The sequence below is a fragment of the Thamnophis sirtalis genome, unplaced genomic scaffold, assembly GCF_051295495.1.
Source record: "Thamnophis sirtalis isolate CommonGarterSnake01/CBP01778 unplaced genomic scaffold, rThaSir2_p1.2 scaffold_8, whole genome shotgun sequence".
NCBI lineage: Eukaryota > Metazoa > Chordata > Lepidosauria > Squamata > Natricidae > Thamnophis > Thamnophis sirtalis.
The window spans coordinates 18,712,169-18,734,299 of NW_028261388.1; the positions used below are offsets into that span (position 1 = coordinate 18,712,169).

Here is a 22,131-nt window from a genome sequence, read left to right on the forward strand (position 1 = left end):
TTTTGAGTAGTCCAGAGAACCGGTAAATAGGTTGGCCTCGTCCCCGTTGCCTCCCAGGTGATTTTCTTTTGTTGCCCTGAACAGGAGACCAGCTGGAAAGCAGGTTAATGAGGTCTGGAGGGAATGGGGATTTTGCAGTATCCTTCCCCTGCCACGCCCACAAAGCCATGCCACGCCCACAAAGCCATGCCATGCCAACACAAAGTCATGCCCACAGAACTGGTGGTAATGTTTTTTGAATCCCACCACTGAAGGGAACATAATAGAAATCCTCTACTAATTTCAGATTATGTGATTTGTTATAAAATATAAAGTGTGTGTGTGTGTGTCTGTGTGTGTGCATGTAAGAGAGTATATTTCTCTGTATATATGTGTGTGAGGGTGTATGTATATGTATTAAATTGAGAATTCAAAATTGTGCTGGAGATTACATCATACTGTTGCGCAGCACATTGACCAGGTTTCCTCATTTATTACATCTGCATGATTTAATAGCCCATATGTGGCTATTACTCATGTGATGCAAACTTCAGGGGTGCTGTTTCTACACCTGACATCCACTGGGTTTCTGTATTTCCTTTTGACTTGAAAGATGTCACATTTGGAGGGAGGAGGACAACTAAACCATCCAGAGAAAACAAGCTGTACATCCACCACTATCTCTGGTTGATGCTTATTCTGCTGGGTGCAAAGTCGCAGGAGAAACACTTTGCCTTTAATAAACTCACAGTCACAAATCTGGACAACACCATTCAGCTTGTCAGCTCTTCAAGACAGACTAGTAAAGAAACAGACTCCTCAAGATATAGAGCAATGTTTTTCAAACTTGGCAATTTTAAGACTGCAGATTTCAATTCCCAGAATTCAATTCCTAGCCCTGGGCTCAAAAATTCAGGGAGTTACAGAGATCTTAAAGTTTGCCAAGTCTGAAAAACATTTATTTAGGCTACAGTTGCAGAATCTTGGAAGTCTGACTCAGTTTTCCCTTTCTTCCTTTTTATACTCCAGGAAGTTAAGGCAAAGCTATTAAGGATTTCTTCCTAATGTTTTACTTCCCAAGCTTAAAACATGTTTTTACATCTGTTGCTGTAGGACTCCTTCAAAGTGACCCCTTTGGCTTGCTGCACAGCGAGGACTGAAACCAATGCACCAGACTCCACATTGGCGATCGGAATTGATAGGTTACCCTGACAGGCTTGTGCTAATCCAGGGAGAGGTGGAGAACACTTTTACTTGTGTGTGTGGGCCTGTGCTTTTAAATCAGTGTTGACTCCTGCTGGCTGCTTGGACAAGTCTCTGCAGTTTCTATGGCAAGGTGGTTTTTTTTTTTTGGAAGTGATATGTCACTGACTGCTTCCCAGGAATCAAGAGAGGAACTCAGCGCTCTAGGGTTAAGATTCATTGGCTGCCCTCTCCCCTCTTTTTGGAAGAGCTTTATAGCTCCTGCTGCCTTAAGAAAGTTCAAAAAATCCATCTCATCCTGGGCACCCTTTTTTTGAACTATTACCATCTGGCAGATGGTAGACAAGGACAAATAGACTGAAAAACAGCTTCTATCCCAGAGCAGTAACTATGCTGAATTCTACTGTATAGTGCAATATTAATGCAATATCAGGGGTTTTAATTCAATTGTACAGAATGGGAAGGGTGTGTGTTTGTGTTTTTATTATTTTTATAGTTTTATTATGTATGATGTACACCGAAGATGGCATTTAATTTCGTTGTACGAGGTGCAATGACAATAAAGTAATAACAAGCTCAAGGTCATACCCGCTGGATTTATGCCTAAAGCAGGGCTAGAGGCAGCGCTTTTACTCAGACAAGGAGTGGGCTGGGGAGATCACTCCCATCTCATCCTGCCTTGATCTACACCAGCTATTCTCCACCTGGATCCTTCGGAATCTGTTAGACTGGTGGTTTTTCAAATTTGGCCATAACGTCTGGGGAATTCTGGGAGTGGATGACTATACACCTTAAAAAGTCAGCAAGTTTGAAAGGCGCGGAGTTATATCCACGTTGCTCAGACATAGTCCCTCTTGCAATCAAAACAACTGTAGTCTTTTTTTCTTCCTTGCAGGCGTTTCTTTCATTTCCTACTTCTAGGGTTCTCTGACGTCACCTACTCCCCGCCTCTTGCAACGGGCTCGCCTCTCTTCTACTGGCCCGCCCTCTTCTCTTCTCTCTCTCTCTCTCTCTCGTGCCTCCAATGGAGACGCTCCTCGGTGGGCCCGCCCACTTTTCCCTCCCAGGCGCCTGGATTCGAAGGGAGGCGATTGGACGAAGACTGCTGCCCTTCCTTGCCTCCCCATTGGCCGGGCTAGGGGGCGTGGCGCTCGTACTGGTGAAGGTGACGGCGGAGGTGCTCCTTGCTGTTTCCAGTCGTTGAGGCGGTCGAAGTGCGGACGGCAGGGATGCAGTGCGGACGGCAGGTAGCGAAGCCCCTTCGGGTGAGTAGCGGCCCGTGTCGGAGCCGGGAGACCCCGGAGATACATGTTTGGTCGGGGTAGTTTTGGGGGAGGCCCCTCGTCGTTGACCGCCACGACATCCTTCCTCTAAAGGAAGAGGGGTGTGTGTGTGTGTGTGTGTGTGTGTGTGTAAGGTGTGCAAGGTATGCAAACTGCACGTTTGTTTGCCAGAAGGTCGCGGGTGGAAGAGGATCCCCTGCATTTAGGGAGCAATCCGCCAGCTTTCACGTTGATGGGAGGTGTGACTTGTTTAACAATGAAATACAGGTAGTCCTCGATTTACAACGATTCATTTAGTGACCGTTCAAAGTTACACCGCTGAAAAATGTGATTTATGACCGTTTTTCAAGCTTACCACCCTTGCAGCATCCCCGTGGTCACATGGTTTACCTACAGATGCTTGGCCATCGGCTCACGTTTATGACGAGTTGCAGTGTCCTGGAGTCGTGTGATCCCCTTTTGCGACCTTCTGACAAGCAAAGTCAATGGGGAAATCAGATTCACTTAACAACCGGGCTACTAATTTAAGAAGTGCAGCGTTTCACTTAACAAATGTGGTGAGACCCATCGTAAAATGGAGCAAATTCACTTAACAAATTTCTCACTTAACAACATAAATTTTGGGCTCAATTGTGGTCGTAAGTAGAGGACCACCTGTAAATTCTTTGGACAAGTGGTTGGTACAAGGCAAGTCTCCAAATTTGGTGTCTCTGCTGAACTGGTTGACTGGTTGATTGATTATGTGCCATCAAATGTTTTCAACACCTAGCAACTACATAGATAGATTTGGGGTCTCCCAGTGATCAAAGGGGTCCTCCCTGAATTTTGCCACCTTGCTGTGGTCATCCTTTTCTCTTTTCTTCCACCTTTCCCAGCTGTTCCAGAGAGCTGGGTTTTGCCTAATGGGTCCAAATTAAGATAATTTAAAACTGAACCTTTGGGCTTCAGACAAAAACTTTGGGTTAATTTGTTGAATGATTGATTTATTTTTGATTGATTTATTTTTTTTGGGCTGTCCACAGTATTCTCAGAAGTTGTCTCCAACACAGAAATTAAAATGCATCAATACTCTTGTGGAAGTGATTCATAAACTTTATAAACTTTATTCTCTCTATCTCCCTCCCTCCCTCCATCTCCACCTCTCCCTCTCCCTCCAACACGGGTGATCTATTTTTGGAAAAATATAAATGTTCCACAAAGTGACTGGTGGAAATAAGGAGGAAAGGAAAAGATCAAAGGAGTCAATCTTTTGCTTCTTCCACAGTGTGTTTGGATTAGCTGGGATGTTAGTGGAGATTTAGCACGCTTTAATTTTTTTCCAGTGAAACAGTTGTGTGAGGAAACTGTGTGCAGCATGTAATATTTCTCTGTGCTAGGAGAAGACTAACTGGATTCTTAGCTTCCGATTCAGCTCTTTAAAGTAAAATTAGATTGGTTTGAAGTGCTTTGTTAAAGGAAAGGTATATAGTGTCCATTGCTTCCACTCTTTCTAGTAATAGTAAAAAAAGGCAGTGATCTCATATGGTGGTCTCATGTGCAAGGGGTATTAATGAGATGTGACACCTCCCCTTTTTGGCAATAGATGTTCTCTATTTTTTTTCTTGGTAGTTCTCAAATTTGCTGCTTTGAGTGTGATATTGTTTCTATAACTGGAATCATTTATGAATAGGACTCTTGTGTTTATCATTTGTATGCAAACAGATAAAAAGAAGAATTAATCAGTAAACCCTCGATGCCGAAATGTTTGCTATGGCAAAACAGTTCAAATAAACTTAGATACAGAACCCAACTTTAAGCTTTAAATAACAATTAGACAATACCAATAGAATCAGAGCAGAGGTGGGTTGTTGCTGGTTTGGCCCGGTTCTGCCGAACCAGTAGTTGTGGCGGCGGGAGGCTCCGCCCATCCGCTTCTGTGCATGTGCAGAAGCTTCTGTGCACGCGCATGAGCAAACTGATAGTAAACTGGTTAGCAACCAACCACCGAATCAGAGAGTAAAATAAGCAGCACTCATCCATCTAGGCTACTGCACCCAAGGACATTTTTGCCATTTTACAGCAACTGTTGCTTAACTGTTAAGAATCTAAGAGTTAAAATATTTCTATTTATGTGGTAGAACGCTATCCTGAACTACTGGTATCCATGTGAATAGGAAAATATAGTATCCATGTGAATAGGAAAATATGTGAAAATATGTAATATGTGAATAGGAAAAATGGATGAAAATGTTTGGAATGTGTGAGGTTAGGAAAGCCACACAAAACCTGTAAATAACAAGATTTGATCAATGGACAAGTACAAAATAAGTGCTAAGTCCAGGCAAAGGGTATCAAGTTGGAAGAAATGGGTGAAAGGTCAAAAAGAAGAGATTGTGTATCAGGATATTGTAAGGAAAATAACAAAAACAGCATTGTTCTGATGAAAGAAATGTCCTTCTGGGTTCAGCTCCAAGTGGGGATAAAGACACTGGAGACGTGGAGGCTGCTTGGAAAGATGGTTTATTGGTGGACAGGACCACATGGCTTGAACCCTGAACAGAAAAGGTGATCACATGCTTCAATGTTGATGGAGAAGAAGAGAAGGAAGGACTGAGATGCTGAGTCCCTGGTTTTATGCCCTCTCTGGCCTTTGATCTTGAGCTTGTATTCTGATTGGTTGTCAGACTCCCATGGGGCCATGCAGGGGCAACTCTCTATAGGCTGCATTTTGAATCCAGGTTTGGTTGAGTTCTCAGATGCCATGTGGCGAATTGGGTAAAGGGCCAATATTATCATGCCTTAATCCCATTCCCCTGGAGCTGAAGGGGAGAAGTCTTTATTATGTAACGGGACTAGCTTGGCCTTCTTAATGGCCCATTGACAAAGTGGGGATGGGCAGGAAGCTACAGGCAGCTATTCTGTCTTTTAAAACATGTTTCTTTCTTTTCACATCCAGAGAAATATTCTGCCTTTTCAATATTTCCTAGGATATTTCATTTTTCTGGGAGAGGGCTGCGTGATAACTTCCTACAGTTCCATTAAAGTCAGGTTGAGAAATCAAGCGGCTATAACAAGGTCTATTGAAACACATTAGATTCCTGGCAATTGACTGCTTAACTCACAGGCAGGCCAAAAGAACCAAGAGGGGACATAGTTCAATATACCTAGAAGTAGATACATCCCTAGGAGATGGCAAGGCAGAAGTCAATAAAAGTTCTAACCTTACAGGGGGTGAAGGAGAGGAAAATGAGTATCAGTAGCTGTACACATTCATCATCCCTTGCTTTACACTCACTTTGGGCTACTTATCCAGGTATAGAAAATGTGAATGAAATTAATGAATGACTTTTATTGTAATAACTTTGCTCATGTTTCCTACTCTATATCCTCCGCCTCTTTCATGTCTACTTATGGATCTCTATGCAGTTTGTATTATGGAGCATCATGTCCCAAAGGTGCTTTTTTCAAGAGGTAACTGGGCTTTCTGAGTTTTTTTCTTTTCTTTGAAGAGGTTTCACATCTCATCCAAGAAGCTTTTTCAGTTGTGACTGGGTGGTGGGGAATGGAAGGCTTGTCTATTCCATTCCAATCCTTCCATTCCCATCATCCAGTCAGAGCTGAAGAAGCTTCTTGGATGAGAAGCAAAATCTCTTCAAAGAAAAAAATATCCCAGAAAATCCAGTTACCTCTTTAAAAAATCACCTTTGGGACAATCATGACCCGAATGACTGAGAATCTCCATAAGCATATAGAGCATAATATACCTTTAACAATGAACATACTTAAATTTTAACTATTAGGTATCACTGGTATGATTCAGTAAACCATTATCCTTCTTGATGATCTCTAGTCCAAAAAAATGTGACAGTAGTGTAGACTTGATCTTTCTGTTCTGCAGGTTAAAAGTTTATGCCATATTACAATAAATGCTGTAATCTGTTTTGCAGGCATTAAGATTTTCAAGCCGAGGCTACTCATCACAACGTGGCTTAAATGTGAGTGTTGCTAAAACAATATCATAGAATAGTGGCTCCAAACTATGCTTATTCAATAAAGATTTAGTGTTTATCTACTAGATGTAATTAGAAAAGCACGGGAAAGAACAATATATTGTTGCATGTAGTTTTGTTCTAAATACACCGCAGAAATATAGTAAGCAACACTAAATTATTAGTTTTAGTGCATTTCTAAAATTGCGTGGCTTTCTCAGACCTTTCATACCAAAATAAGCCAAATGGTGCCCAGAATGCCACAGATGCTTTTGCTATAGACTAGTTATATATTGTCATAAAACCTTTACTATTTTCCTTAATCCTTGAAACTATTAATATATTTAAATTATCATGCTTTTTGACCCTCTCTTGAAAGAACAGAAGGTTTAGGAATGGTTTAGGTTGTTTAATTAGCAACTTAATTTTGCTGAGAAGTTAGTGTACTGCATTTAAATAAATATCATGTTTTTCGGTTTGCAGGGTGCTCCTGGGGGGTTGAGGTCCCCCCAAAACAAGCAAAAAAACGGCCCATTTTTTGCAAAAACAGGCCCGTTTTTTGTCAAAAGAATGGCATGCATAGCCTTGTGGAGGCTTATAGAGTGCTGCTGGGGACTGGGGGGGGGGGGGAAACAGGCCATTTTTTCTCATTTCTGCCCTCCCCAGCCCCCAGGAGCTTTCTGAAAGCCTCCATAAGCGTATGCATGGCCATTTTGGTGAAGGGGGCGGGGTTTCCGGAGGCAAAAATGCTGTATTCAGTGTATAAGACGCACGCAGATTTTCAGCCTCTTTTTTGAGGAAAAAAGGTGCGTCTTATACTCCGAAAAATAAGGTAGATTTGTATCGCTTCAATAATCAACAGTAGGCATTGAATATTCTTAAAATCTAAAAGAGAGGTGTCAAACTTGATTTCCTTGAGGGCTGCATTAGGGTTGTGTTTGACCTTGAGGGGCCAGAGTGGGCCTGACCAATGTGGGTGTGACCAGCTCAACATCACTCGTGTCGGGAGCACCTGTGGTGGCACCTGCGCTCTGCCAGTGAAAACAGGCTCCTGAGCTCTGTTTTTGGCTGCAACAGCTTCCTGCAACCCTCTAACAGCGAAAATGGAGCTCGGGAGGGCCACCAGCGAGCTCCCCGAGCTTCATTTTCACTGGCAGAGGCACCTTGGGCTGGTCTTTTGCTATTCCCAGGACGGCCCCGTGGGCCAGATCTAAGCACCCCATTGGCCAGATCCGGCCTCCAGGCCTTGAGTTTGACACCCCTGATCTAAAGCATAATTCTGAAAACACTTTCACTTACATTAAATGGATGTAATGCTTTTCCTTTTCAGGAGGTAGTTATTGTGAGTGCTGTCCGGACACCAATAGGATCTTTCCAAAGTTCCCTTTTCTCACTGCCAGCCACTAACCTTGGTTCCATTGCAATTAAAGGAGCAATAGAAAAAGCAGGTACGTAAAGAAGGTCTGGTTTTGCTTTAGTCCTATTATTTAATCTTATTGATTTTACCAGTGAAGATAATGGAGTGAATTGAGATGGTGAAATTCAAGTTTCAAGTTTAATTTTATTTATAGGCCGCCCAATCCCGGAGGAGTCCGGGCGGCTTACAGAGAGGGGAAAGAAAAGAAAAGAAAAATAAAATAGACATGTTAAAAAACAACACAGATACATTCATTTCAGTCAGGGCTGGACCTCAACAATGAGGTCAACAGCCCCAGGCCTGCCGGAATAGCCAAGTCTTGACAGCTTTTCTGAAGGCCATGAGAGTGGGTGACGCCTGGATTTCTGGGGGTAGTTCGTTCCAAAGATCGGGGCAGCCACAGAGTAACGCCAAAGATACCTGTTGTAACAGTATATTCTTCAGTATGTGCTCCTAAGATTCCTTTCTTTCTTTCTCACTCTTTTTTTCTGGATTATATAAAATAGTCAATCCATCTTAACCTTCTTGTATTTATCTGAAAGGTAAGAAATATGAACATCAGTGCACTGAATTTTATAGTTTTGAACCAATTTTTGCTTATCAGAGCTTTAATAGCAGAAGACGTCTCTAGCTGCATTCGGCTGGATGCCATTATGTACAGTACAGAGGGAGTTTTCTGGGAGATTCCATTTTTGGTTTGCTGAATTTTGCACATTCTGTTTTCTGAGGAGACACGGGTTACAGATGTATTATTTTTGAATCTTTATTGGACTTAAGTTACAAAGCTATCCCTTCCATAATTATCATACATATTCCTCTTCTTAGGTATCCCTTCTCAAGAAGTGAAAGAAGTATACATGGGAAATGTTATCCAAGCTGGAGAAGGACAGGCTCCTGCACGACAAGCAACCCTTGGTGCCGGTACGAAGATTCTTTCCATTATTTGACATATATCTGAGATTGATTTCAGTAAATAAAAATGTATTAGATGCATTTAGATCAGGGGTGTCAAACTCAAGGTCCATGGGCCAGATCTGGCCTATGGGGGCTTAAATCTAGCCCACGGGGCTGACCTGGAAATATCAAAGGACCAACCTGAAGTGCCTCTGGCAGCTAAAATTGGCTGCGTGCGCCAGAAACGGCCCACCAAAAGGACCAAAAACAGGGCCAAAAACAGCCAGCAGAGTGCTGCAGGCGGCCATGGAGGGAGAAAATGAGGCACAGGGGGGATGCACACAGATCCCCCACGCCCCATTTTGGCCAGCAAGGTGCAGCAGGAGGCCACCCACCTGCCCCCCTCCCCCGCCGGCCCATGGGGGAGAATTAGAATGCTGATCCAGTTTGACACTCCTGAGTTAGGTAGTCTCTCAATGTCTGTTTGTAATATGCTAAAATGAGCCAGCCGTGTGCAGCAGCTGCCAAAAAAGCCAACACAGTTCTAGGCTATATAAACAGAGGGATAGAATCAAGGTCAGGTGAAGTGTTAATACCACTTTATAATGCCTTGGTAAGGCCACACTTGGAATACTGCATTTAGTTTTGGTCACCACAATGTAAAAAAGATATGGAGACTCTAGAAAGAGTGCAGAGAAGAGCAACCAAGAGGATTAGGGGACTGGAGGCTAAAACATATGAAGAACAGTTGCAGGAACTGGGTATGTCTAGTTTAATGAAAAGAAGGACTAGGGGTGACATAATAGCAGTGTTCCAATATCTCAGGGGTTGTCACAAAGAAGAGGGAGTCAACTCCAGGCACCTGAAGGCAGGACAAGAAGCAACGGGTGGAAACTAATCAAGGAGAGAAGCAACTTAGAACTGAGGAGAAATTTCCTGACACTTAGAACAATTAATCAGTGGAACAGCTTGCCTCCAGAAGTTGTGAATGCCCCAACACTGGAAGTCTTTAAGAAGATGTTAGATAGCCATTTGTCTGAAATGGTGTAGGGTTTCCTGCTTAGGCAGGGGGTTGGACTAGAAGACCTCCAAGGTCCCTTCCAACTCTGCTATTGTATTGTATTAAATAGGAGATGTTTTTGTGATACGTCATATTTACATTTTGCTTGCAGTTCTTTTCATTATTGTCTAATTAGTTTATCTTTATTTGGCACAGGCTTACCAGTTTCTACTCCTTGCACAACCGTCAACAAAGTTTGTGCTTCTGGAATGAAATCTATTATGATGGCAGCCCAGAGCTTGATGTGTGGGAGTCAGGTAGGATATTTTGTACTTTCACAATTTGTGTGTGTGGTGTGTGTGTGTATATATATATATGTGTATGTGCGTGTGTGTGTATGTATGTATGTATGTATATATATGTTGCATTTGTGCTGCTAAATAATACATACATACATACATACATACTTTGAACTTTATTTCGAGGTAAAGAAAGCTACAGTTCTTAGTCTACAAATGACCGTTGTTGGTTAAAAAAGTGATTGAATTATTGAACTGATACTCTGAACATCAAATGAAAAATATCAACGGAAAGATTAGAAAAATATTTCTATCCCAGTTGCTGGTGACTGAATTTTTTAAAAAAATGTGTAATGTATCCTTTTTTGGAAAGGCTATTTTTACTACTAACCAAATTTATTTCAGTATTTCCTAATTTACAAGAATTATGCACAATTTGATACTTTGTTGAACAATAAATGAGCATGTTATATGTTTAGGTGACTTTTAGATTTTTTTTTCTTTTTATTTGGTTTTTTATTTTTTGGTTTTGGTACATTGCTTTTTTGTATTGTTTTAATGGATTTTTTAAAAACAAAATATTGCAGTAAAATGAAATATGTCAGTGGGTTTTTTTTACATGCATACACACGTGGAAAATTTTAATATAGGTCTTTCAGTTTTTGTCTGCAAGAAGATACAAAGCTTAAATCCTTCCTTGCACTAGTAGACTTCTGCTAGCTCTTTATTTAGGTCCTTTTTAATTTCAGTGCCCTCAGAATTTTCTACATAAGTTTGAGGGACCTCTGGAGTTATTTGGAAGTGACGTATTCTCTCTTTCTGCTCTATCATGGATACATTTCTGGTGGTGGAAATGTACAACTGGATTCAATTCCAAGTATCATCTTTTAACCTCTTGCGGGGTGGAATCTGGGCAACTGAATGGAGCTAGCAGAGTGTTTTAATGGCCGGATGCCGTCCCTGTCGCCAATGCAGAGTTTTGTTCAGGAGATATATTCTCAGTGTGTCCACTCAGAGAGAGAAATAACTGCCTCTACCTAGGATCGAACTTACAGCCTCCTGATTGTAAGGCCAGAGTTCCGCCTCTAGGTCACTGCACCACTCCATTCAATTCCAAGTATCCCTTTTCATGTTGTTACATGCATACGTGTGTGTGTGTGTGTGTGTGTGTGTGTGTGTGTGTGTGTGTGTATGTATGTATGTATGTATGTATGTATGTATGTATGTATGTATATGTGCTAAATAGCTGTAAAATCTACTGAACAGGATGTGATGGTGGCTGGAGGGATGGAAAGCATGTCAAATGTCCCTTACACCATGACCAGGGGAACAACGCCTTATGGAGGAGTAAAGCTTGAAGATTTGATTGTCAAAGATGGCTTGACAGATGTCTACAACAAGATCCACATGGTAAATGCTAATGTCTTGCGGTTATATTTCATTTTTAAACTTTTAAATCATTTTTGAATAAAAACAAATTGCTACAATTCATTTAACACATACCTTTTCCCAATCCTGATGGCACAGAATTGGAAGGGACCTTATAGGTCATCTGGTCCAACCCCCTACTCAAGCAAGAGACCCTACACCCGTGATGGTGAACAGGTGGCACGCGGAGCCATTTCTGAGAGCACGCAAGGCATTGCCTTGTCAGTTCCAGCATGCATGCGTGTGCTGGCCAGCTGATTTTCGGCCTTGATTTTTGGCCGTTTTTCACCCTCCGGAGGGTTTGCTGAAGCCTCTGGAGGGTGAAAAACTGCCCAATGCAGAAGCCGGAAGTTTGGGGACGGACTTCCAATTTGCGTGTTTAGCAGTTTTTCACCCTCCCCAGGCTCCTAGAAAGCCTCTGGAGCTTGGGGAGAGCGAAAAATGGACCTACCGGGCCCACCGGGAATTGGAAAACGGGCCGTTTCTGGCCTCTAGGGGGGTGGGGGAGGCTGTTTTCGCCCTCCCCAGTCTCCCAAGAAAGCCGTGTGCGCATGTGCGGGGCAGTGTGTGTGTGTGTGTTGGGGGGTGTCATGAGTTCATGTGCATGGGGCACGGCATAGGGGGGCACTGAATTATTGGGGCACTAAATCGTGGGGTGGGTGGGCATGCGAGCATGCGCGACTGCGCGCGCATGCGTGCTTTTGGCACTCGAGGCAAAAAAGGTTTGCCGTCACTGCCCTACACAATTTCTGACAGATGGCAGTCCAATCTCTTCTTCAAAGTCTTGGGCAGAACTTCATCTTATAGAATGGTGCCTGGCCCAGAAAGCAAGAGTAATTGGGTTTTTCTTTTCCTGTTTTAATCACATATCCTATTGTTATTATTTTATCATTGCTGGCCATTTATATGAAGCAGGGCTGAAAAACAATTGCTCAAAGTGTTCAGACAAATGACTATTACTAGGAATGGGAGAACTCGGCAACCGAATGTTTTGTAAACCTCCCGGAGGTTTTGGGAATTGAGCAACATATCAATTTTAATCATAAAATAGAATAAAATATAATTTGAGTGCCAGCCTCTTTTGGAATTGTTTCCACAAAGTTCACAGAGTTAGGTGCCTGGTATTCCATTGTCACAGCCACAGTTGTTGTATCTTTTATTTGGACACTATCATTTGCTACTGGGACATGGCTATGCAAGTTGTTTAGCTAGACTCTAATATTCAAATATTGGTTATCTCTTCACAATACAAGAGACTTTTAAAAAGCGCTGTGCGTATTGTTTTTCTGTTTTAACATTTTAAAAAAAGTTTTCCCCCCAAGTTAGCTTATTAGTAGGAACAAACAGGTAAAAACTTATTTTGGTTAGTTACAAGCTGTTATCACTTAAGAGACTCTATGAACCCGAGATGTCAAACTTGATTTCATTGAGGGCTGCATCAGGGTTGTGTTTGATCTTGGTGGGGAGGGGGGAGAGATGGCCAGGGTGGCTGCAGCCAGCTCTACATCATTCATGTTGGGGGCACCTGTGGGGGCCCAAGTGCTCTGCCAGCGAAAACGGGCTCCTGAGTTCCGTTTTCGGTTGCCACAGCCTCTTGCAACCCTCTGCCACTGAAAATGGAGCCGGGGAGGGCCACATGTGGCCCTCCCCAGCTCCATTTTCATTGGCAGAGGGTTGCAGAAGGCTTTGGCAGGTGAAAACAGAGTTCAGGAGCCCCTATTTGCTGGCAGAAGCACCGTGGGCTGAACATTCATTGTTTCCAGGGCGGCCCCGCAGGCCAGTTCTAAGTACCCCGTGGGCCGAATCCGGCCCCCGGGCCTTCAGTTTGACAACCCTGCTATAGACAAACACTCTGCTATCATGAACACCCATGGAGTTGATGGTTTACAATCTTCTAAAATTACCTGAAAGGCTAAGGCCTTTTTGCTGCAGTAATTTAAAAACCTTCTTTCTATTCAAATCCTTTTTATTCCTTTTCCTATTGGGGCATAATTAATAAAAGTCATCTCGAGTGTGATCAATTGTAACTCATCACAGTTGTAACTCATGATAGTTGTGAACTAAGTGGTCACATGATTTGTATGACTTTTTTTGCCCTGGTTGTTAAGTGAATCATTCTCATTAAGTGAATTGGTGGTTATTATCCACTGGGGGTTATTAAGCACACAGACGGTTCGCTATCGTGCAGTTTTGCCAAAAACTGGAAGTAAGTGCCAGTTTTGGGCAAATATATACATAAAATGTGGCTATGTGTCCATGGGACATTGTAAATGGCCAGAAATGTGGTCTGATTGCCTAGCGCCCAAAGTCTGATCATGTGACCACAAGAGGGGTGACCGTCGGAATTTCGAATCTGGGTCATATGTACAACCCAGGGAGGCCTGTTGAATGGCTGTTAAGTGACCAATCATAAGTCAAGGACTGTCTATACTATTTTAAAGTTCCAGTGAACATGAGCAAAGAAAGTTTAAAATAGTACAGGTACTATACATATACTACGCAGAAGTTCATTTGTTCAGTTAAATTATCAATTGCTGAAAAAGTTTTAGTTCAAAGCTGCTACCCATTACCTTATAATGCATGTGATTTGAGTTAATCTTAAATTTCATTAGGAATTTAAGATTAATTCAAACCACAGGCACTATAAGTAAATTATATGCAGCAAGAGGTACGGAAATGATCTCTACCCTTTACAAAGCCTCATATGTCCCTTTCCCCCCGATTTCCCCCAGGGTAATTGTGCTGAGAATACCGCTAAGAAATTTTCTATATCACGGGAAGATCAAGATACTTACGCTATAAAATCGTATACCAAAAGCAAGGAAGGTTGGGAATCTGGAATATTTGCAAAGGAAATTGTGCCTGTTACTATTTCTCAAAAAGGTAATATGGATTAATATACAAAACCTTCTCCATTTTAAATTGTTTTGATACATGGCATGCTTCATTTTCCGAATGTGAACTCCAATATAATAACAGTAGCATGGATAAGAGGACTTTGTTTTTCTTAACTGTTATTTGACTGATCTCTAGTTAAATAATCTCCATTAATACATATTTGAAGAATTATAAGTAAGACATAATTTAAATCAGAATTTTCTGATTTTGATGATTTCAATGCCTTAACTTAAATCAGTCCGCTCATATACTAGAGCCGTGATGGGGAACCTATGGCAGGTGTTCCAGAGGTGGCATGCAGTGCCCTCTCTGATGGCACGCGAGCCATCGCCCCAGTTCAGTTCTGCCATGCATGCCCGTGTGCCTCCCGCCGGCCATCTGGTCTTTGGGTCTGTTATGCATGCACGGGGGCCGTGCGTGCATACGGGGGGTGCGTGCGGGGCGCTGTGTGTGCATGCGCAGGATTGGGGGTGGGCGTATGAGTGGGAGGGGCAGAGCGGATTGCATTTTGGGGCTTCATGTGCACTTTGGGCACTCGGTTCAGAAAAGGTTAGCTATCACTGTACTAGACCAATGGAATATGAGGTGGACAGGGCAAGAAATAAGATGATGCAAAAGATTCTTATGTGTTCAGCTGTCCTTTAAAAAATAAGAAAATTTTAACATCCAGCAGGTCACTGATAAAACTTGTTTGCTGGGTTGGACTTTGACTTTGGTCAAAGTTTCAAATCTTTTTTTTTTATTTTTACTCAAATCTTTACTTTAGGGAAACCAGACACAGAGGTTAAAGAAGATGAGGAATACAAGCGTGTTGACTTTAGTAAAGTTCCAAAATTGAAGACAGTGTTCCAAAAAGAAAATGGTAAGATTTGATATCCATTTTTAACATGCTAGAATTTATTTCAGATCTTGGCTGTCTATGGTTTTTTTAAAGATAACAATAACAAATTTCAGTGGTATCAATACTCTTCCTATCTTGCGTCTTCAAAGCTTCCATAGAATGTCACACATTCCAATATTTGAATGCCTTTTGCATGACTGTTCTACAGAGGGCTAGTTTGCAACCTATTTCTTGATTGATCGCTTGTTTAAGATTATCCCAGCTATGTTGGATTTGGACTGCTGTACACTTTATGACCATCATTTGACAGCAAGTGAAGTAGGAATTGATGACACCATAGGATAGTGCTTCTCAATTTTTTCCTTCATTGCTCTAAGCCAGGGGTGTCAAACTCAATTTCACTGATGGCCGCATCAGGGTTGTGTTTGACCTTGGGGGGCTGGAGTGGGTGTGGCTAGGGTGAGCATGGCCAGGTCGACATCATTCGTGTCAGGGGTGCCTGTTGTGACCGGAGTGCTCTGCCAGTGAAAATGGGCTCCCAAGCTCCGTTTTCGGCTGCGACGGCCTCCTGCAGCCTTCTGCCGGTGAAAACGGAGCTCAGGCGTGCCTTGTGGGTTTTCGCTGGCAGAGGCACCGTCGGCTGGTCCTTCGCTGTTTCCAGGGCAGCCCCGCAGGCCAGATCTAAGCACCCCATGGGCTAGATCTGGCCCACAGGCCTTGAGTTTGACACCACTGTTCTAAGCCATTTATTAGAAAGCCCTTATTTATATGTCCCTGCTATGATTGGTTAATTGGTTTGTGTGTCATTACCCAAAGGAAAAAAACTTTTATTCAATTTTGGTTAGTTTACCCAGATTTAGGTAACGCCATTGTCGGAGAATGCATTATGCTTTAATTGTTCTTCCTAGTAAATTGTTTTCCCTTAATTAATTTTTTTCCAGGAACAGTCACTGCTGCCAATGCTAGTACGCTGAACGATGGAGCAGCTGCTTTGGTACTGATGACTTCAGAAGCAGCCAAAAGACTGAATGTGAAGCCATTGGCTAGAATAGTAGGTGAGAATCATCCTACCCTTTGGTGAAATCATTATATACAAGTAGTTCTCAACTTATAACAGTTCATTTAGTAACCACTCAGTTACAACAGAACTGAAAAATGTGGCATGACTATTTTTCACAGTCATTGCAGCATTCACATGGTCAAAATCCAGATGTTTGACATCTGACTCAAATTTATGACGGTTGCAGTGTCCCGGGGTCATGTGATCCCCTTTTGCGACCTTCAGACAAGCAAAGTCAACGGGCAAGTCAGATTCATTTAACAACCGTGATTTACAGTTACATTTACTAATGTAACAACTGAAGTGATTCACTTAACAGCTGTGGCAAGAAAGGCCATAAAATGGGGCAAAATTCACTTAACAAATGTCTCACTTAACAACATAAATTTTGGGCTCCATAGTGGTTGTAAGTTGAGGGCTATCTGTATTTAGATTTCCCTGAGTAAGATTGGTGGTGGATGTCTTCTTTTTATTTTGTTTTATCTGTGGATTAGGCAGGAAGGACAGATTTTTGAACAAGTAGTTTCAGCCAATTGCAATTTTGCCAAAAGCCAACATTTTAAAAAAATCCGAGGCTTTGCAACCTTTCGGTGCACTTCTCTTGTATGGATTTTTTAAAGTATCTTTTAAGACAGATACCTAAGGCCCATCGCCTGTATCCGTCCTGCAGGGTGCTTAGATCTGGCCCACGGGGCTGCCCTGGAAACACCGAAGGACCACCCTGCGGTGCCTCTGCCAGCAAAAATGGAACTTGGGAGAGCCGCACGCATCCCTCCCGAGCTCTGTTTTCACTGGCAGAGGGTTGCAGGAGGCTGGCACAGCTGAAAATGGATCTGAGGAGCCCTTTTTCACTGGCAGAGCGCTTGGGCCACCATAGGCGCCCCCAACATGAGTGAGGTCAAGCTGGCCACGCCACCCTGGCCATACCTACCCCAAATCCCCGAGATCAAACACAACCCGGATGCAGCCCTCAGTGAAATCATGGAATGTTTTAAGGAATGAACTCTGAAATTGTATTCCTGATAGAGGAATCATTGCCAGAATAAAATTCAATATTACAAGGAAGCACATTTAACAACAGATTTCTTTTCTAATTCGTATTTCTGTTCTTCTGAAGGTTTTGCAGATGCTGCTGTTGATCCTATTGATTTTCCCATTGCACCAGCACATGCGGTTCCTAAGGTGACCATCTCCTCAATCATTGTTCCCCATTTAGTTGCTCATTTAATTCTGCATTTAGTCTTCAGTGGAAATGTAATATAACGGAGTTTAAAATTAATTTCTAAAGTAGATTATCTGCTTTAGGTTTAAAAACAAATCTAAACAGTTATAAAAATTAACTACTTTGTGTTTGTGGTTTGCATTTTAGTTCTGATTAGTTTTGGAGAAACTAATGTCAGTTTGTATCCGAACAACTGAAATAAAATAATCAAGTGACTAAGTGACACTGCCATACTAGACATAATATTTAATTTAACATAATGTAATGTTTTCTGCTCACATTCTACTTTAAGACTGTGACCAAATGGATCCATTTAGCATCTGGTCTAATGAAGAATTTTAGAGAATTCAAAAACTTCCTTTGTCTTATAAATACTATTATATTATGTGATATTTTAATTTACCAATATGTAAGCTTTGGTATTTCAATGAATTTGGCTGTTTGGATTAACTGCTGTCTTTGCAAAGTATTTGCTCTTGTTGCGGCTTTGACAATATTTATGTTCTGTGTTCTGCAATGATGCAAGACCACTTATTGAAAATCAATTATATCCTCCTTTTTAGAATTCAATAATTAAAATAAAAGGACAATTGGGACTGGAATTTGTCACTAAGTGACACAGTTGTAAAGTGTGACATCATGTGACCACGCTACTTAGTGATTATAGTTCCAGCATTTCTAGTTCTCACTGCTAAGTGAATCCCATGTTATGCATGGCATTATGTGGTCATCCATTTTTACCTGCTGACTTCCCCGTTCACTTTGCTTATTGGAAGTTAGCTGTGAAGGTCACAAATGGAGAGATCATGGGACTGTGGGATGCTGCAAAGTTGTAATTGCAAGCTAATTATTGGCCCCTTGATTGTGATCATGTGACCAATGGATCACTGTGATAGCCAGAATTTTGAGGATTGGTCATAAATAACACTTGTTCACTGCCATTGTAAGTTTGACTGGTTGCTGAATGAGCAGTCATTCCCTTACCGCAATTGAACCGTATCACCGTAGATTTAGGCCATTATTGGCTTTACAATTTTGCTAATGGATTTCAGCTTAAGATAGATTGAATTGTTATCTGTAATTTACGGCTATGTTTGTGTGGTTTTCAGTATTTTTAAAAATGTGATTCTATTTTTCTAATTGTAATTAAGTTTCAGAATCTGTGTTTTTAGCTTCAAGGTTGAGAGTTTTCATTTATTTTATTTATTTTCTGCTTTTTACTTGAATTATTTGTGGGTGTGTCAGGATCTGCTCATAAAATTCTGATAGTACAGCAAACAATATAAATATTATCTGTAGATACATACCAAGTTTTAAATAATGGTATTTTTCCTTTTAGTTACTTGCTCAGACAGGACTCAAAAAGGAAGATGTTAAAATGTGGGAAATCAATGAAGCATTCAGTGTTGTTGTCCTAGCTAACATTAAAATGCTAGATATTGACCCACAAAAGGTAAATATTCATGGAGGAGCAGTCTCTTTGGGACACCCAATTGGGTAAGTAAAAAAAAAAACCATTATCTGGTAGTGGGAAATAATCAATCTTGTAGAGATAGTCCTCAATTTACGACTAATTGATCCCCAGTCATAAGGCATGCTAGTCATTAAATGGTTAATCGCGTGAATGCATCTAATTTTATGACCTTTATTGTGGAAGCTGTTTAGCCAATGAGTGCTTTTTGACAAAAACTGGAAGTAAATGCCAGTTTCCAACAAAAAATATCATAAATTGTGGTTGAGTGCCCAAAATATTATCACAATTTATTTATTTCACATCTTCCTGAAGTCCCCTAACTCTCAAAAGCTATCTGTTTCTGCAACTATTTAATATAACCCAATACTGGGTTTTTAGTGAGATCCTTGCAATGTATTTAAATCACTGACAATTAGCATATCTTATACTGATTTTATTTCCGAGTAATATTTGAAGTACAACTCATTGAATACTTGTTCTTAACACATTGTAAAATGCTACATAGAAAATACTCACAAACTATTACTCAGATTTAAAAATCTCTTAAGAGATTTTTTAGAGATTAAGCAACTAGGTGCCTCCAAATATTTCTAATATTAATTTGCATTTGCCCAGTATCCAGTAACACGAATTATGGGAGATGTAATCCAGAAAGATTGGACAATAGAAGATTGCATATGCCCTATTTAAAGTTCCCAGTTGTGCTGGAATGACAATTCATCTAAATAGTACTTACTTGAGAAACCTAGAATATTAGGAACACTAAACATTACTTGCTAGACTTTGTCTTCGAACTCAAAAACAATTGAATGATCTTTGTAGGAGTAGGAAAGCTATGACTTTCTAGAAATTTTTAGACTGCATCTTAGATCTTAAAGTCTTTGAACTTGCCGCTTGAGATGATAATAGGAATCAAGTGACTGTAGGGTCTTCACTCCCTGCTCATGTGTCTCTGCTTGGAACACAGTGCAGTATACACGAGTCATCTGAAAATCATTGTTTTTTCTGTTCTGCATTAGATAAAGCAGTGATCTTACCCAGTACAATTTTATTTTAGGGTCCCTACGCCCTGTCATTCTACAACTCTGACTTAACGTCTTTCACATGGTAATCTTTATTTCTCGCTCTCTCTTTCCTTTTGACCTAATCCATATCTCATCTTCTCCTCCTGGTGCTCAACACACACTGTTAAACCTTTGTGAGAAAGGAAGTGAAACTATCTGAATTAAACTCATTATAGGAACTACATGCTTAAACTGACTAACAACACTTGTTTACACAGCATAAGCTGAAAAGGCTAAGCAAAGAATCTGACTTAAAACTCTTTTCTTCTTCTTCTCTATTTCAGGATGTCTGGGGCAAGAATAGTTGTTCACATGACTCATGCCTTGAAACAGGGAGAACATGGCCTTGCTGGGATTTGCAACGGTGGTGGTGGGGCCTCTGCAATATTGATCCAAAAGTTATAGCTTCTGATCTCATGCTCTAAGGCCCAACTTACAAATAGCTGTTACAACCGTGATTGGAATTGCAATATAGAGGGTTAATTGTTAATTGTAATTAATGGCCATTGTTCAACAAAATTATGTCTTATTATAGCATGTTTTCATGCAAAATGTTTTTTTATATCTTGGACTCTAAAACATGTTAATTATCACCCAGTGCTGCAGCTATCATAACTATTTTAGAAACTTATCATTTGTCCTGCTCTCGTCACCGAATTTTAGACATTCTTTTGCTCTTCTCCCTCAGCCTCCTAGAATGAGGACAGTGGTTGTGCCATGCGTAATTTTGCCCAGAAAACAACTGCTTGGTTGGAGGAAGATAGTATAGAAGTAACACTGGATTATGTTTCCACAATTGGTAGAAATAAACAAGAAAGGCTATTGAATAAATATTTACCATTCAACAATAATGAGTTGGTTTCTTATTCTAGCTCAGGGATTTAGGCCAATCACAACTTGTGTTATTTGAGTGTCAAGCTTTTTTTAAATTAGCATTTTGAAGTTATAACTGGAAAATTGAAAAGCAATCTTTGCCACTGAGCATTGTAGCTCTTCTGAAAGCTTACCTGTATGTACTCGCTTATACTTGTAACTGAGGAAAGTATAAAGGAAAACTTTCAACTTGTAATAGCAAATCACATTCTAGAAAAACCATTCCAGATAGTTAAGATGGCAATTGAACTATAAACAAGTTAAAATAGCAATTAAGGTCTGATATCTATAGATGGTTTCTGCACGATACAGCTTCATTCTAATTTACATACTATTACCCATTTTAAAAAAAACACACGCAGTGATGAGTTGTTTTGTAACTACTTTGCTCATTCAGCCTCATATATTTCAGTATAGCAAAAGAAAGCGGAAGCAGGGATTCGATTTTTAATAAGTACAGCAATATTCTTTTGCTTATGCAAAGCTTGATAAGAATTTTTCAATGAAAGATTCGAATGAGGTTGAAGACAGCATGCTGTCCACTGTGAGAAATAAAATGACCATTGGATTACCTGAAGGGTCCTTTTCTGTATGCTGCGATGAGAGTCCAAGCATGGGTTAAATTCTGTCTGACTGCCCTGGACTGAATTGAAAGATCTTTAGCCACGTCTCCTCTTCCGGCTCCTCAGATTTTTCGATGAAGGCGTGGATCTGTAACACTGTTCAAATGTGGTTCCATTGAATCTTGTTCTTAGTTCAAGTCAACATAGTTGCATAAGTCAAGTCCGGTAATAAAGACACAATTCCACAACAAGAAATGCAATGCATGTACACATGGAGCTGTGTGAGAGAGAGACCCTAGGCGGGGTTGGACTCTCCTTGCAGCGTACAGAAAAGGACCCTTCAGGTAATCCAATAGTCATTTTCCTGTACACTGCTTGGAGAGTCCAAGCATGGGACATATCCAAGCTAAATGTTACTAAGGCAGGAAGAACCTGAATTAATGGTCTCTCCAGTGGTATGAATACCCTGAAGGACTTGTCTCCCAAAGGCTGCTTCCGCTGACGCGAACTTATTCAATTTGTAAGCTCGAACAAACTGGGATGGTGAAGCCCACATAGCCGCTCTGCAGATCTCTTCTATGGGCGCTTGAGTCCCCCAGGCTACTGTGGACGCGGCGCTCCTCATAGAGTGGGCTCTGATATGGCGTGGTACCTGTTTAGACTGG

At 41.1% G+C, this 22,131-nt stretch overlaps 1 protein-coding gene across 1 annotated transcript; it reads left to right on the forward strand.

Annotated features, from left to right (window-relative positions):
* Positions 1 to 2,319: 2,319 nt before the first annotated feature.
* ACAT1 (acetyl-CoA acetyltransferase 1) lies at positions 2,320 to 20,881 on the forward strand. Its single transcript, XM_087721181.1, has 12 exons — positions 2,320 to 2,447; positions 6,392 to 6,439; positions 7,764 to 7,881; positions 8,676 to 8,771; positions 9,961 to 10,061; positions 11,310 to 11,453; positions 14,204 to 14,354; positions 15,136 to 15,231; positions 16,152 to 16,265; positions 17,388 to 17,452; positions 18,832 to 18,989; positions 20,315 to 20,881. The coding sequence occupies exons 1-12, from the start codon at positions 2,412 to 2,414 to the stop codon at positions 20,433 to 20,435; spliced, it is 1,248 nt and encodes a 415-aa protein (XP_087577307.1). The 5' UTR covers positions 2,320 to 2,411; the 3' UTR covers positions 20,436 to 20,881.
* The last annotated feature ends 1,250 nt before the right edge of the window (positions 20,882 to 22,131 follow it).

Bases quoted from the DNA above. Each gene is read 5' to 3' on its own strand.
- ACAT1 (XM_087721181.1), top strand. From the start codon at position 2,412: ATGCAGTGCGGACGGCAGGTAGCGAAGCCCCTTCGG. The intron at 2,448-6,391 runs GTGAGTAGCGGC...TCTGTTTTGCAG, and splicing joins AGGTAGCGAAGCCCCTTCGG to GCATTAAGATTTTCAAGCCG. The intron at 10,062-11,309 runs GTAGGATATTTT...TCTACTGAACAG, and splicing joins GCTTGATGTGTGGGAGTCAG to GATGTGATGGTGGCTGGAGG.